The sequence below is a fragment of the Trachurus trachurus genome (assembly GCF_905171665.1).
Source record: "Trachurus trachurus genome assembly, chromosome: 12".
NCBI lineage: Eukaryota > Metazoa > Chordata > Actinopteri > Carangiformes > Carangidae > Trachurus > Trachurus trachurus.
The window spans coordinates 26,712,963-26,726,446 of NC_139908.1; the positions used below are offsets into that span (position 1 = coordinate 26,712,963).

Here is a 13,484-nt window from a genome sequence, read left to right on the forward strand (position 1 = left end):
TAGGCTAATTATTTGTGTTTTTATTGAACACACACCCAATTAACATTCACAGTGCTGGTGGGAAACCTCATAACTGGTGGAACCGCCTCTAAAACTAGCTCTTCAGTAGCAGCTGATCAGACCTATACACAATGCTGAAGATGATCATTCTCTGTCTGGTGTCATTCTGTAGTAGATCTGTCACTGTCCTGCTTGCACAACAATATCCCCTGACATTAAACTGTAAAAGACCTAAGTAAACCTGATAGTTCATTCTCCCTTCAGTGATGGTGAGACGTCCAGCTGCTGGACAGCCACACAGCAAAGAACCACTTCCCTCCATGTGTCCATCATGGTGTCCCTCATCATCCACCATCTTGTCTGCAACCAGCTCTCTCTTAATTCCAATTTAATATCGAAAATGTATGTCATCATCAGATCAATCTTCAGCTCACTCTACAGTTATTTAGACAAAAATATTCTTGTGTATGACAGGGTAAACTATAACACAATGTAATAAACAAACACGAACATTATTACATAATGTGTTTGTTGTTGGGGCAGCTGCTGTTCGACCACGTGTTTCCCATCATGCCCTGAGGTTTTGGAGTCATTGCAGAGCAACTGTGGTACCCTGCTCCTAAAACTAAACACTTTATCTAATGAAGCTATATCATTTATGCTTGCATCGTGTAAAAAACAAGTAACAACGAAGCGCAGATGTATAATGGGATCAAGACGAAGGCGAGAGTCAAACCGGCTGCAGTGTGTCATGACCACTGCTCACACTGAACAGGCCTAAGAGTCTGGGACAGCTGGGACGAAGCTGCAGTTTCAGAGTTATTCCCCACAGCCCATGTGTATACTTAAGGGCAGAAATGGTGGGACAACACAGCGTTTTTTCCGGGCTTCATGGCTGCTGCAGGCCCCTTTAACCCAGAACCTGTGATGTCATTGGTGGACTCAATCAGAGGGGGTGTAAAAGAAAAAAAAAGGGGAGGGAGTGATCACTCTGACTCCAAGTCCAGGCACCAGATGCTATGGGTCGTAAATAAGGTCACTAAAGAATTTGACCTATGGCATTCACAAACAATTCCAAAGCTTAAAGTCAATCAGCCTTTTTAAACTTGAGATATAAAGCTGCAGGAGAAACTTAAGTGTGATTTACAAAAAAAAGTGACTGTGAATAGGCTACAATCTGTGATCACATGATATCGGTATAGGCTACATAAAGACTGTGAAAGAGGAAGCGCTTTAAGAACATCTGTGCACTGAAGTATTCTGCTGGTAGACAGTGATGATCCAATCATAAAGCAGTGTCCAATCAGAGAGCAAGAGACTAAAGTCTGATCCTTTTCAAGATGAGGACAGTGAACATATTGAAATATATTTGAATATGCTGTAAATAGGCTGATGATAAACATTTAGGCTACATGTATACATACTATACATACCCATCTATCTATCTATCTATCTATCTATCTATCTATCTATCTATCTATCTATCTATCTATCTATCTATCTATCGTGGTCCTGTTTGATCTTGAACGTCTACCACAATTCTCAGGTTTGGGCCAGGTGTATTCCTTACTGTAATATATTCATTAAAAAAAATCATATAGGTTTCATCACACAAGTTATTTAATTTATATACATTTCAGCAAAATATACACACCTGGTTAGTCGTCACATTTTTTAAAGATATGAATAAAATATCAAAGCAAACAAACAGACAAGACAAGACAAAAAAAAGAGTCAAATTAGCAATTGTCCTATGCTTTCAATATTTTTTTCAATTTCAATTTCAATTTCAATTTCAATTTCAATTTCAAAAACTTTATTATCCACAGAGTGGAAATTCCTCTTTGGTTTCACCATAGACGTGTCTCACAAAACAGAACACAATGACACAGTAAAAAACATTTCAAGGATAAAAGAAAAAAATATAGCCTATAAAATATATAAAATAGCCTATGGCAGTAACTGTACTTCACACAACACACATTCAAGTAGGCCCACATCATTTCATAATGTGTGATGTGTGAAGTACAGTAGCTACAATAGCTAATCTAAAGGACATTTTGGCAAAATTCAAATTATTATGTACCCAATTAACATAAAAAAAATTATAGGATTCTATAGCTTTGGGTCTTGCGGTGCCAAAAGCCAAATAAAATAAAATAAAATAAAATAACAAGCACAGACTAAGCAAATTAGAACAAATACACACATCATCATATGTGGGGAGAGGAATGAGAGGGTTAAGATGAAAACAAAAGCTAAAACCGTGTAGAAATCAAACTGGCCTCTACCGCTCTCGACTCACAACAACTGAGTGATGCATCTTTCCAATAGACGATCTCTGAGAGGGTGTGTGTGTTTGTGTGTGTGTGTGTGTGTAGTGTGTGTCACTCCGAATGTGTTGTGTGTGCATGCGCGAGCGCGTGCGTGCGTTCGAGTGTGTGCGGTACTATCTCCGACGTCACAACCTGCCGTTGGTCGAGTTCAGCTCAGTTCAGTTGGGATCAGATGAGCCGCTGGTTCTCCTCCGGGGGGGGTGAACCCGACTACAGCCGCATGTAGAGGCGGCTCCAGGCTCCAGGCCAGCTACACCCGAGCTCACGGTCCGGACCGGGACACTTTCTACATTGAATTGAAGGCGAGAGAACTGCTGTGAGGAGCAGAGAGAGACTGAGAGACTGGGCCGAGGGAGGGAGAGAGAGCCGCCGTTAACGTAACATCCGTGACGTCGGTCCGCCCGGGCTGCCGCTCCGCCGGGTTTTTACCACCACCACCACCACCACGCTTGTTCGTCAGGGGAAGCGTTTACGGACTTAATCGATAGTTCCGATCGGGGTCTAATCGTGGTGATCGATCAGCGTGTGAATGATGGAGAAGAAGAGGTCGGACTGTCCCGCTCTGCCGCCCGGCTGGAAGAAAGAAGAAGTGATCAGGAAGTCCGGACTGAGCGCCGGGAAGAGCGACGTCTACTACTACAGGTACAGTAGGATACCCCCGTCACACGCTCATCGATCAGTCACTGATTGATCGGTCGGTCACGCACTGCACTGCACAGCCGGTGATCGATCGACCCCCAAGCCTGCTGGTTACTGGTCCTTCACCTGAGTGACATCATCACTCACTCCCACGGCTGTCGCTGCTGTATCTGTTCTGTTGTTTATCAGGAAGTGTTGAAGTGACTCAGTACAAGTTACAATGTATCATCTTTAGAGAGGCTCTGTGATATCTGCCTGTCATCTGTATCTACCGCTACATCCCACTTACTGTGCTGCTCCTGACCACTGGCAGATAGTATTTTCCTTGGCATGGACCAATATACAGTTTTTATTTTAGATTATTTTATTATAAAGATTTTTATACAAAATATACAAGCCTTACTGAGGAGTTTGACAGTGTAACACTTCTCTGAGAGGGAGTTGGCACTTTTATCTTGTCTGTCGTCTTCTCTTCTAAACAAAGTCAAGGATTCAACAGTGTGTCAGGATAGTATAGTGTCAGGAGGATATAAGGATGGGGATGAGATAACAGCACATTCACAAAAACCAAGTCAGGAAGACAAGACATATCTTCAGCTAACACTCAACTGTCGGTCAGATAGCCTATTATAAACATTTATAACACATTATGAAGTTTCATGCAGCCATAAGGCTGAAGTCTTTATTACTGTAAAGGGTCTATCAACAAGTCTCACCATTATTATTATCTCATTATTACAACCCTGCAGTCATTCATTTTCCACCAACAGCTGGAGTTACGTCAATAAACACCTACATCTCAGGTGTAGATTAAAGGTCCAGTGTGTAATAAGGTTTATTGGCAAAATCAGAATATACTTCCCCCAAATATATTTGTATAAGTGTATAATCACTATAAAATAAAATTTGTTTGGTTTTCGTAGCTTTACTCTTAGCTAGGGTCTTGCTTTAGAGAGTGTCGCCATCTTGCGCCGCCATGTTTGTTTGTACAGCAGCCCGAACGGAAAATCCAGCCAGACAGAGAGCACGTTTCATGAGTTTTCACACGTTTTTGTCCTCAGAGGCCACCGTCACTTTGCTGACAGGAGGGGTGAGTGTGAGTGAGTGAGCGAGTGCTAGATATCATGGTTTTCCCCCCATTTTACACACTAAACCTTTAAGAATGAAGACTATCTGAGACACATACACACACACTGAGTAGGTAGACCTGTCACAAATTATAATACCACTGAACCGTATCACACATCCTGACACAGAGATGTGATGATAAAATAACCAAACATTTATCTTGATGGGCCTAATATAGTTGTTATTTAGCCATGTAGTTATATCAATAAAGTTTGATAAAGTCAGTCAATGATTGGCCTGTGAGTGACTCAGTCACTCATCATGAAGACTGTTACAGGGAGAGGTCAGTTCAAAATTACAGTCAATACTGAAAGCTTATTACAAATTATGCAAACCTTTAAAAATAATATCACCAATGTGTTGAAAGTAACAAATGCACTGTTTGACTTTGCTGTAGCATGATTAGTGTATCCACCTTTTTCCGAACGTCAAAACGTAAGCCGGTTTTGCTCTTCCGGTGGAATTTTATGTTTACGTTTCCATGGTTTCGGTAGTCGCGGTAATGTTTTTTTTTTCAATGAAAATCTGTAAAATGCATGGATCATCACACCAGCTTTTAACAACGGATATCACACAAATTGACATCCGTGTTAAAAGCCAGCGTTAATAGATCCATGCGTTTACCGCAACTATGAAACGTAAACGTACAATTCCACCGGAAATGCAAAACCGGCTTCAGGTTTTGACCATAGATGACGTTCGGAAACTTGTGGATATGAATAATTAGGCTACCAGTAATTTCATTCTGATGTCACAACAGACCACAAGTGCGGCGGTGCTGCGGAGACGCCTCGGCCTACACATCATGTTCTCAATTCAATTCAGTTGTATTTGTCACTTTTATGAGAAACAGTTTGTTTAACATGGGAGCAAGAAGCCGTTCTCCCTGTCATGTTGTATGCAAAGATAAAAGAGATAAAAAACTAGAGACATGTTTAAAACAAGACCATAGTTCTAAAATTCTAAAATTCTCCAGATAAAGAAACACATCTGCTTCAACACTCAATAAAAAAATCACATTACTGTCGTTTTTAGATTAGGTAAAATGCAAAAGTGAGTCAGGTGACCCCTCCATCTGATATTAGGCTATGACTCATATCGCGATTGCAACATCTGTCATTTACAATATGATATTTTGGTTAATCATTCAGTTTTGAAAACTGAAACTGATAGAGTGTAGTCCGCCTCCTTCCTGCTTATTTCAATAGTAGTAACTAGTACGTAGTAAGCACAGTAGTAGTGGATCTGTATTATTGTTATTTATTTTGTCTTTATTAAAAGAACAACTTTTTTAAGAACGATATATATAATTCTGATATGTTCATGCAGTCTTTATTCTTCAGATTTATTTGACGCAGAGCCCTGTAATGTTTGCGTGTCTGTGCGTCAGTCGGCCTCTCTGTGGGAACACAGGATGTCCAGCAGCAGTGCAAAAGCACATCAGATCAACTTTTTTTTACAAGTTTTTGGCTTTGTTTTTTTTTTTCCCGCTGCTTTCTGTCCCTTCACTCATCGCCGTCGCCGCGTTTAATGGAAGAGGAAATGTGGCTGTGACTACACCGTGAGCCATCTCCTGTTTTCAGAGGCTGCATGGCGTTCAACATGTCGCTGCAGCGAGCGCTCACACACTCTGACACTCTAACAGATTATCAGCTCAAGAGTCAGAGACGCGTGCCTCCCGCCCGCCCGCCGTGGTCCAATCCTGGACCTTTAACATGAAGGGAGATCAGCGGTTCGAGGCCGAGACTTTACTTTCAGTTTGCTTTGTAACGTGACTCATCAGCACTTCCAGTAAGGAAACCAGTCAGCAGGCCGACTTACTGGAAGAGCAGCAACACCCCTGCTGAGGCGCCCGCTGGCCACCGTTTTACAAACTCATGCTCTTCACCAGGAACCATGTCTCTGCTCAAAACCACAGAGCCAAGATTCACACATCTCAAATATAGTCTTCACAAGATGAAAGATACGATACACACACACACACACACACACTGGCAGTGCCTGTGTGTGCTCTTGTTCTGTCTCTGTGAGGACTCGTCTCAATTTAAGAGTTATAGAGAAGCTGATGACACGCTGTAGGCTCCCCCCACTGTCAGCCGTTCAAAACATGATTTTAAAGTGGATGTTAAAATTAGACATGGGTTTAGGTTTTGGGGTGTAATGATATATTTTGCACTCAGCAGTATAGCAGTACCAGTGGTGTGTGTGTGTGTGTGTCTAAGCATGGAGTAGTGAATGAGGAAGTAACGTTTGCTGCCGGTGTCAGATGTGATGTCATACATGACTGATCTCCTCAGAGAACTGAACCAGACCAGTGGGAATTGAAATTCTACTGGTTTGAGTGTGAGTTCATGTCCACCGCTACAGGTGGGCATAAGCAATGAGTGAGTCAATTGATTGATTTTCTTTTGCATATTCAAGACTCCAGTCTGTCCCTGAATGGGTTTTTCATACTTGTACTTGTGCAACCAGCAATTTTAGCTTCTGAGAGAATCTGGGTATCTGTCATTACAGGTGTCAGGCCAATGTGTGTGAGAATCATGAATGAAAAGGAAATAAGAATATTTGCTTTGCAAGTTGATTTACAGTGTGTGCCTCTAAATGTTCTGCTTGTGCTCTAACATTTTAAAGGGATAGTTCAACATGTTGGCAAATTGGCCCATTGCCATAATCCCTATAGTTTTAGGAGTAGGTTCATTACCTTTAATTTTCGGTGCAAACTGTTTTTACAACGGCGGAGCAGAGCCGCGAGCTGCTCAGAGCTACACTACGGAGGCTAATGACATTTCTTGGTTTCCCTCATCAAACTCATCAAATACACAATCCAACAACCCCAAAAGGCTCCCGTGGACAAGTTGTGATCTGCACATTCACCACGCTATGAGATAATAACGCATCAGCGATTTTGCATGAATTTGCCTCAAAAACAACTCTATCTCGTAACGTTCTGTTATTATCTAAAACTATAGGGATTGGCAATGGGCCAATTTGCTGAAATGTTGAACTATCCCTTTAAGTTAGGGGCCACTGTGATACTAGGAAAAAACCTTGAACATGTAAATTCAACTAATTTGGTCTATTTGTTAACGTCGTCAAAACACCAACTACTTTTTGCTACCTACTGTGAGGTGTAGTAGTGTCACAGTAGGTAGCAAACTTCCATTCATACTTGCCTGATGCGGAGTGATATACTGTGATAAGGCTTTAGAATAGTAGCTGTGGTATATGCTCATTATATGACAGTTAACAACCAATCAGATTGCCGGATTTCACCTTGCCGTTTTATAATGGAAATTATTATGCTATTGTTTTTGAATTACATTACCATTAGTCCCCTACAGGCTTCCATAGAACTCAACAGGCAGGGGTAAAGTTGTCAGTCAGCTGTTTTAGTGAGGCTCCTGTGTTTCAAAGACCTGGGGGTCAAAGGTCATAGAAAGCTGTGGCCTTCCGCCATCAGTTGAAACATGTTTGATTGTCTAACAACTAAAAATATCTTCTTCTCCGGATATCTGTCTGACTCCCTTCTCTCTTCAGTCCCTCAGGGAAGAAGTTCAGGAGTAAACCTCAGTTGTCCCGTTACCTTGGCAACACAGTGGATCTGGGATGTTTCGACTTCCGGACGGGGAAGATGATGCCTGGGAAAATGCAGAAAAACAAACAGAGGCTTCGGCACGACCAGCTCAATCTGGCCAAGGTAACGGGGGAGGGATCACACCCGTAGTGAGGAGGAGGAGGAGGAGGAGGAGGAGGAAGAGGAGGAGGAGGGGGAAGGGGCCGTGGCCGTGGCTTTACTGTGGTCGCCTTCTCCGCTATCAGATTATCAGATTAACGCAGCTCTTCCTGCAACAGGTTGATAGTTCAGCAGGTCAGTGGACAAACATCCACAGCAGAGGAGGCTGATGTGTAGCTGAACTCTGTGTCCACACTAGTGGTGTTGGGAAAAGCAGCTCTTTAGAGATTACTGAATCACTAGAGTCAGTTCATTCAAAATAATTTGTTCAAAACGTCCGCTCACCGAATCGTTCAGTGCTCGGCGGCAGCCCTGACTGCACGGTGCATAGTCTGACTCCCTGAACTGATACGCAGCTGAATGATTCATGACTCAGTTCATGCATCAGCCCTGAGGCTCACAATCACTCTGCAGTGAACATACTGATACGTTCGCGAGTACAGACATAGTGTGCGCCAGGAATGACGTCAAAACCCGGAAGTTTAGCATCACGCTGGTTCCCGGAAAAGAAAGTGAATGGGATTTTTGCATTTGGATGATGTCAGAAAATAAGATCTATGTCTAACACAAGTTTATGAAGTTTTGTCACATATGAACACCTTTTCTACCATATTTAAAGCAGAAGTAAGTCTTAAGTCTTAAATAGTTCTATCTTCCAACAGCAATCACTTCTATAGAGTGTTTGGTCTGAAACACGGGTCTGTCAGTCCCTCTGCTCTGCTGTAAGCCGAGGAGAAAACTTTCCTTGTATCCTACAACCTTTATCCAATGAGGAGAGAGAACGGCATAAAGGGGCGGTCCTCTCTGTGGATGCGTGTGAATGTGGTGACGTAGGGACGAGGGCGGGGACTGCTAACTCCATCGGCTGACAGGAAGTTAGCCAAAACCACCGATCGCTTACTTCTGCTAAATGTGATCGCCAAAAGTAAAAAGCTAACGTTACGTTAGGCTTTAACTGACTAGCCTACTACATGGTCGCAGGACTGACATCACCACAAATGGGATTGTTTTTACTTGTTGAAGAGCCATACATAACATAAATAACCTCCATAAGAACACTCTGGCCTGTTCAGAGGTGATGACGCTTAATGCCCCCGACAGAGTTTGTAGTCATATTGAGCAACTTGTTAGCAACCGCCTTTTTACCACACGTAAAAGCTTCAAAATTCACAAGTAGGGTATTTACTGACGTGTTTTATGTCGTAGAACAAAACCTGAAACTTGCTCAAGCTTTTGTTAACCACAGACCTAATTTGAGGTATTTTACCAAAATCCCATTCAGAAAATGTATTGACTTTTAGACGAGGGAACAGAAATGCTAAAAATGCTAACGGCGTTCCAGACTCTATTGCTACTGTTTGCGAACGGCACAACGTTACTTTCGGTAGCACATTCAGTAAACGACATGTGGTTTACTGAATGTGCTACTGAAAGTTCGCAAGCGACATAACGACACCTTCACAAATGTGTGGTTTACTGAACTTGCTACTGAAAGTAGCGTTGCGCCGTTCGCGAACGTGTCGTTATGTTGCTTGCAAACTTTCTTTTTTACTGACCGTGCTACTGAAAGTTCTTGTCCCTTGTCCCTCTGTCCTGGATGCTCTTTGTCCACTGGGGGTTTTGATCTGGTCTTGTCAGTGTCTCCACTTGCTCTTGTTCAGTAGTGGACAGCAACATTGTGTACTTTACTTGAGTATTGTTTTGGGGTTATAGGCTACTTACTACTTTCACTTCACTACATTTGAAGGACAAATATTGTACTTTTAACTCTGCTACATTTCTATTGGTGCTCTCTTTACTCACTAATTGCTCTTTTGTCAGCTGATGATTTTTCTCTTTTTTTTTTTTTTTGCTAAATTCTGATACCAAAGAAAACAAACTGTTCCAGCTGATAGGCGTATGGTAAAATGGTGTGGTATTGCCGTAGCTGTAGGACATCATGCTCCTCCGTGCTTGAGCAAACACAGAAACAACCTCTGCGGTTCATGTGCGATCGCGGTGTTGTTTGAACAATGGCTTCACAGAGAATATGAATAGAGATTTTCACAGATTGACTTTTTTTTAAACATTTCTTTTGTTATATGTCGGCTGCTGACAACGATACAGGAAGTGAAACAAAGAAAAGGCTGCAGAGTTCAAAGGGCCCTGCCGCACACCAATTGAAATGACTGATAAGACATGGTTTCAAATTTGTCTCTGCAGCTAATTTCAGTCGTTTTTGAACCAACATAGAGATTTTAAGAAACATGATGGAGCAGAATCTGCATCAGTGTCTTCTTGAATGCACTTACTATGATGAAAATGATGATTACGGTACTTTGAATACTGAATTTTTAATTTTTTTTTTACTTTAGTAGCTTCACTTAAGTTATATTTTTGATTAAGCTACTTTATTGGAGGAATATATGACAAGGTTTCTGTTTTGTTTTTATCCTCTGTGAGGCACTTTGTGTTACACTGTATGAAAAGTGCCATATAAATAAAGTTGATTTGATTTGATTTGAGGATTACCGGTACTTTTACTCAAGTGATGATGTTGTACTTTGTCCACCTCTGCTGTTGTTGTGGGTGTTTACTCTGACTTGTTTTGGTCTTGTGAGTCCTCTGATCCTGATCGGGGCCTTGGAAAGTCTAAACACTTTGTTCTAAACCCTCTGAAGAAAACGTGCAGGGGAAAAAACATGAACACACACACAAAACTGAGACAAGCCTTAGGTACATATTCAGTTGGACTTCCGGGTTTCGATTCAGACTCGTCTTCGCCCTGTAGACATTTTGACTCTGGTGTGTCTCTTGGTCTTGTGGGTGGTTGGGTTCTGACTAACCTCTAATTTGTGGACGTTTGACCCTGTGGGTGTTTTGACTCAGAGTCGTCCCTGTGACGTGGATGTTCTTTGTCCGGTGGTTGTCGTGGTCCCGACCTATACGTACATGTCTTGAATCTGTTTTGACTTTATTCTCAGTCCTGTCTTTTTAATTGCACCCTGTCTCTTGTATATATACGCTCCTGGTCTAATCAATGTTTTTACTCATAAAGTACGTGTCTCGGTTTGGTTCTCAGCCCACACCGTCGTGTCTCATGTGTCTTCGCTCGCTCGTCCCCGCTCTTGTCTGTGTGCGTCTAAACACTCAGGAACCGCAAGTGTTGTGGGTATATGTTTAGTTTAGTTTAGTTTAGTTTATCTCTGCCTTTGGTTTGACATAGCATCTCATTGTGCTATGTGAAATTACAACTCAACATACAGCAACTAAGATCCAAGAAAAGGTTACAAAACAGAAATAAACAAATCAAAGTAAAGAAAGAAAGAAAGAAAGAAAGAAAGAAAGAAAGAAAGAAAGAAAGAAAGAAAGAAATAGACATTCAGGCTGAAAAGGTGTAGGCTGAAGCAGCTTATTCCGCCAACCCTATCACAAAACAGGCTATGTTACACTCGCAGTTTCATTTTTATCAACAAACAGGGTCAAAAAGGCTCCCTAGCATAGAAGGCACCACAGTTCGTAGTTCTAATTTACCTACTTTTATTTATTCATTTATTTGTAGATATTGAGCTGCATTTTTTCAAATTCATTTTCCAGATTGTTCCATAAGTTGACAGCTTTTTTTTTTTTTTTTTTTTTTTACATTTTCTGAATACAGTCTGGCAGCATAATGTTGTTTTTATGCTGTGCAGCATTGAAGTCAACCAGTTCCTTGAATTTGAGTTCATATGTATTTTATCAATAATTGGTTGGTTGGTTGCTTATCCACCTTTTTCCAAACGTCAAAAACGTAAGCCTGTTTTGCCGGTTATGCTCTTCCGGTGGAATTTTACTTATGTTTCCATGGTTTCGGTAGTCGCGGTAAATGCATGGATTTTTTTTTTTTTTTTCAATGAAAATCTGTAAAACGCATGGATCATCACAGCAGCTTCTAACAGTGGATATCACACAAATTGACATCCGTGTTAAAATCCAGCGTTAATAGATCCATGCGTTTACCGCAACTATGACAACGACTGAAAACCATGGAAACGTAAAGTAGAATTCCACCAATCCGACAAAACCGGAAGCCGGTTTTGTCCATAGATGACGTTCAGAAACTTGTGGATAGTCTGCTTTGTTTATGATTTGTATTAGTCTTTTTTGGAGTAGGAGGATTGGTTTTGTGATTGTTTCATACAGTGTGTCCCCACACTTAAATACAATAAGTTATTAGAGACTGGTACAGAATCTTTATTGAGTTTATTGTTAGGGTGTTTTGACATTTAAATGCAAAATTGCAATTTTTGATGTGGCTTCCAGCAGTATGGACTTGGCCTGTGTGTGTTTGGCCCAGCCTGGTCTTGGATGTCACATCATTGGTTGAGATGATGACAGTATATAAAGTGTTTGTTTTGAGCACTAGTCCACCACAGCCCTTCAATTAGCAGCATTGCATTTATCTTTTCCAGCTGCGTTTACCTTGCATGGCTCAACAAACCTCACTGTGAGGGAGACCGGACTCATTAACATGTTCAGGCATCCATCTAATTAAATTTGGATGATCATCCAACCTGTGTCAGCTGACACACACACACACACACACACACACACACACACACACACACACACACACACACACACACACACACACACACACACACACACACACACACACACACACACACACACACACACACACAGTGACGTAATGAACCCTGAGCTCTGATTCAGAGTTCCACTACTGACCAGCTGTGTTTGTGCTGTCCACTGGGACCATGCCTGACACAAACCAGGATTTTCCACTGTCATGGTTTAAACTACGCTAACGGACAGCTATGATAGGCTCCACCCACACAGACCACACTATTTTCAGTCTCTGTGTGTGTGTGTGTGTGTGTGTGTGTTGGGTCAAGTACGTGTGTGCTTGCAGCATGCTTCTGCACACGTCCGCATTTGTGTGTGTGTGTGTGTGTGTGTGTTGTTTTGTTTGTGAGCGCAGCCTTTGTGCCAGAGATAACAGCAACATGGACCCCTCCCACACAACAGACACGTCTCAGTGTTTCTTAACACACACACACACACACACACACACACACACACACACACACACACACACACACACACACACACACACACACACACACACACACACACACACTACAGCAGAGTTAGAGGAGAGATCATGGGGTCATTAAAGGGGTGTTCCGGTGTAAGTTTAATTCATGGTCTAACAAGCCATGACACAGAGTAAGACCCCCCCTCAAGAGATCTAGTTTGCCGACCGCTAGCTTCTGTAGTTGTAGCAACTTCAGCAAAGACCGCACAATAACAATACACTGCTGTCTATTCCTCCACCAGCAAACCGCCATCAAAAAAGCCAGTAAAAATGCTCAGAACAGCACCAAACTTCATCAACTGTACAAACAGAGTCCCAGCACTTAATACGAAGCATCAAACACCTGCTAGTTTGCCTGGTTTCTATTGAAAAGAGATGAAAACAAAACTCACCCACCAGTGTTACAGGGAGAATGGAGGCTCTCTGCCTTCCATGTAGCCTCCGACCCGGTTCCCAGCTCTCGTCTCCGCGACACAAATGCGCCCCGTAACCCGTAATTTGTCTTGTTTATGACAGATAAGACTACACAAATATACACATTGTAACATTGTATATATGCTAAATAACATTA

General features: G+C 41.9%; 2 protein-coding genes across 5 annotated transcripts in view; one reads left to right on the forward strand and one right to left on the reverse strand.

Moving 5' to 3' along the window:
• cUnh18orf54 (chromosome Un C18orf54 homolog) overlaps positions 1–2,516 on the reverse strand; it is a 32,610-nt gene extending 30,094 nt beyond the window's left edge. Inside the window, exon 1 of the mRNA XM_083983781.1 lies at positions 2,469–2,516. The gene's annotated coding sequence lies outside the window, so the exon portion shown is untranslated. The remainder of the gene's footprint in view (positions 1–2,468) is intronic.
• The window catches only part of mbd2 (methyl-CpG binding domain protein 2), a 45,507-nt gene continuing 34,370 nt past the window's right edge, over positions 2,348–13,484 (forward strand). For 2 of the 4 annotated variants that reach the window (XM_083983809.1, XM_083983810.1), the window contains exons 1-2: positions 2,352–2,978; positions 7,641–7,800. In XM_083983809.1, the coding sequence (XP_083839935.1) occupies positions 2,866–2,978; positions 7,641–7,800 (273 nt within the window). In that variant the 5' untranslated portion in view covers positions 2,352–2,865. Of the gene's footprint in view, positions 2,979–7,640; positions 7,801–13,484 lie in introns of all 4 variants that reach the window. The other 2 variants (XM_083983811.1, XM_083983808.1) reach the window with 2 other exon arrangements.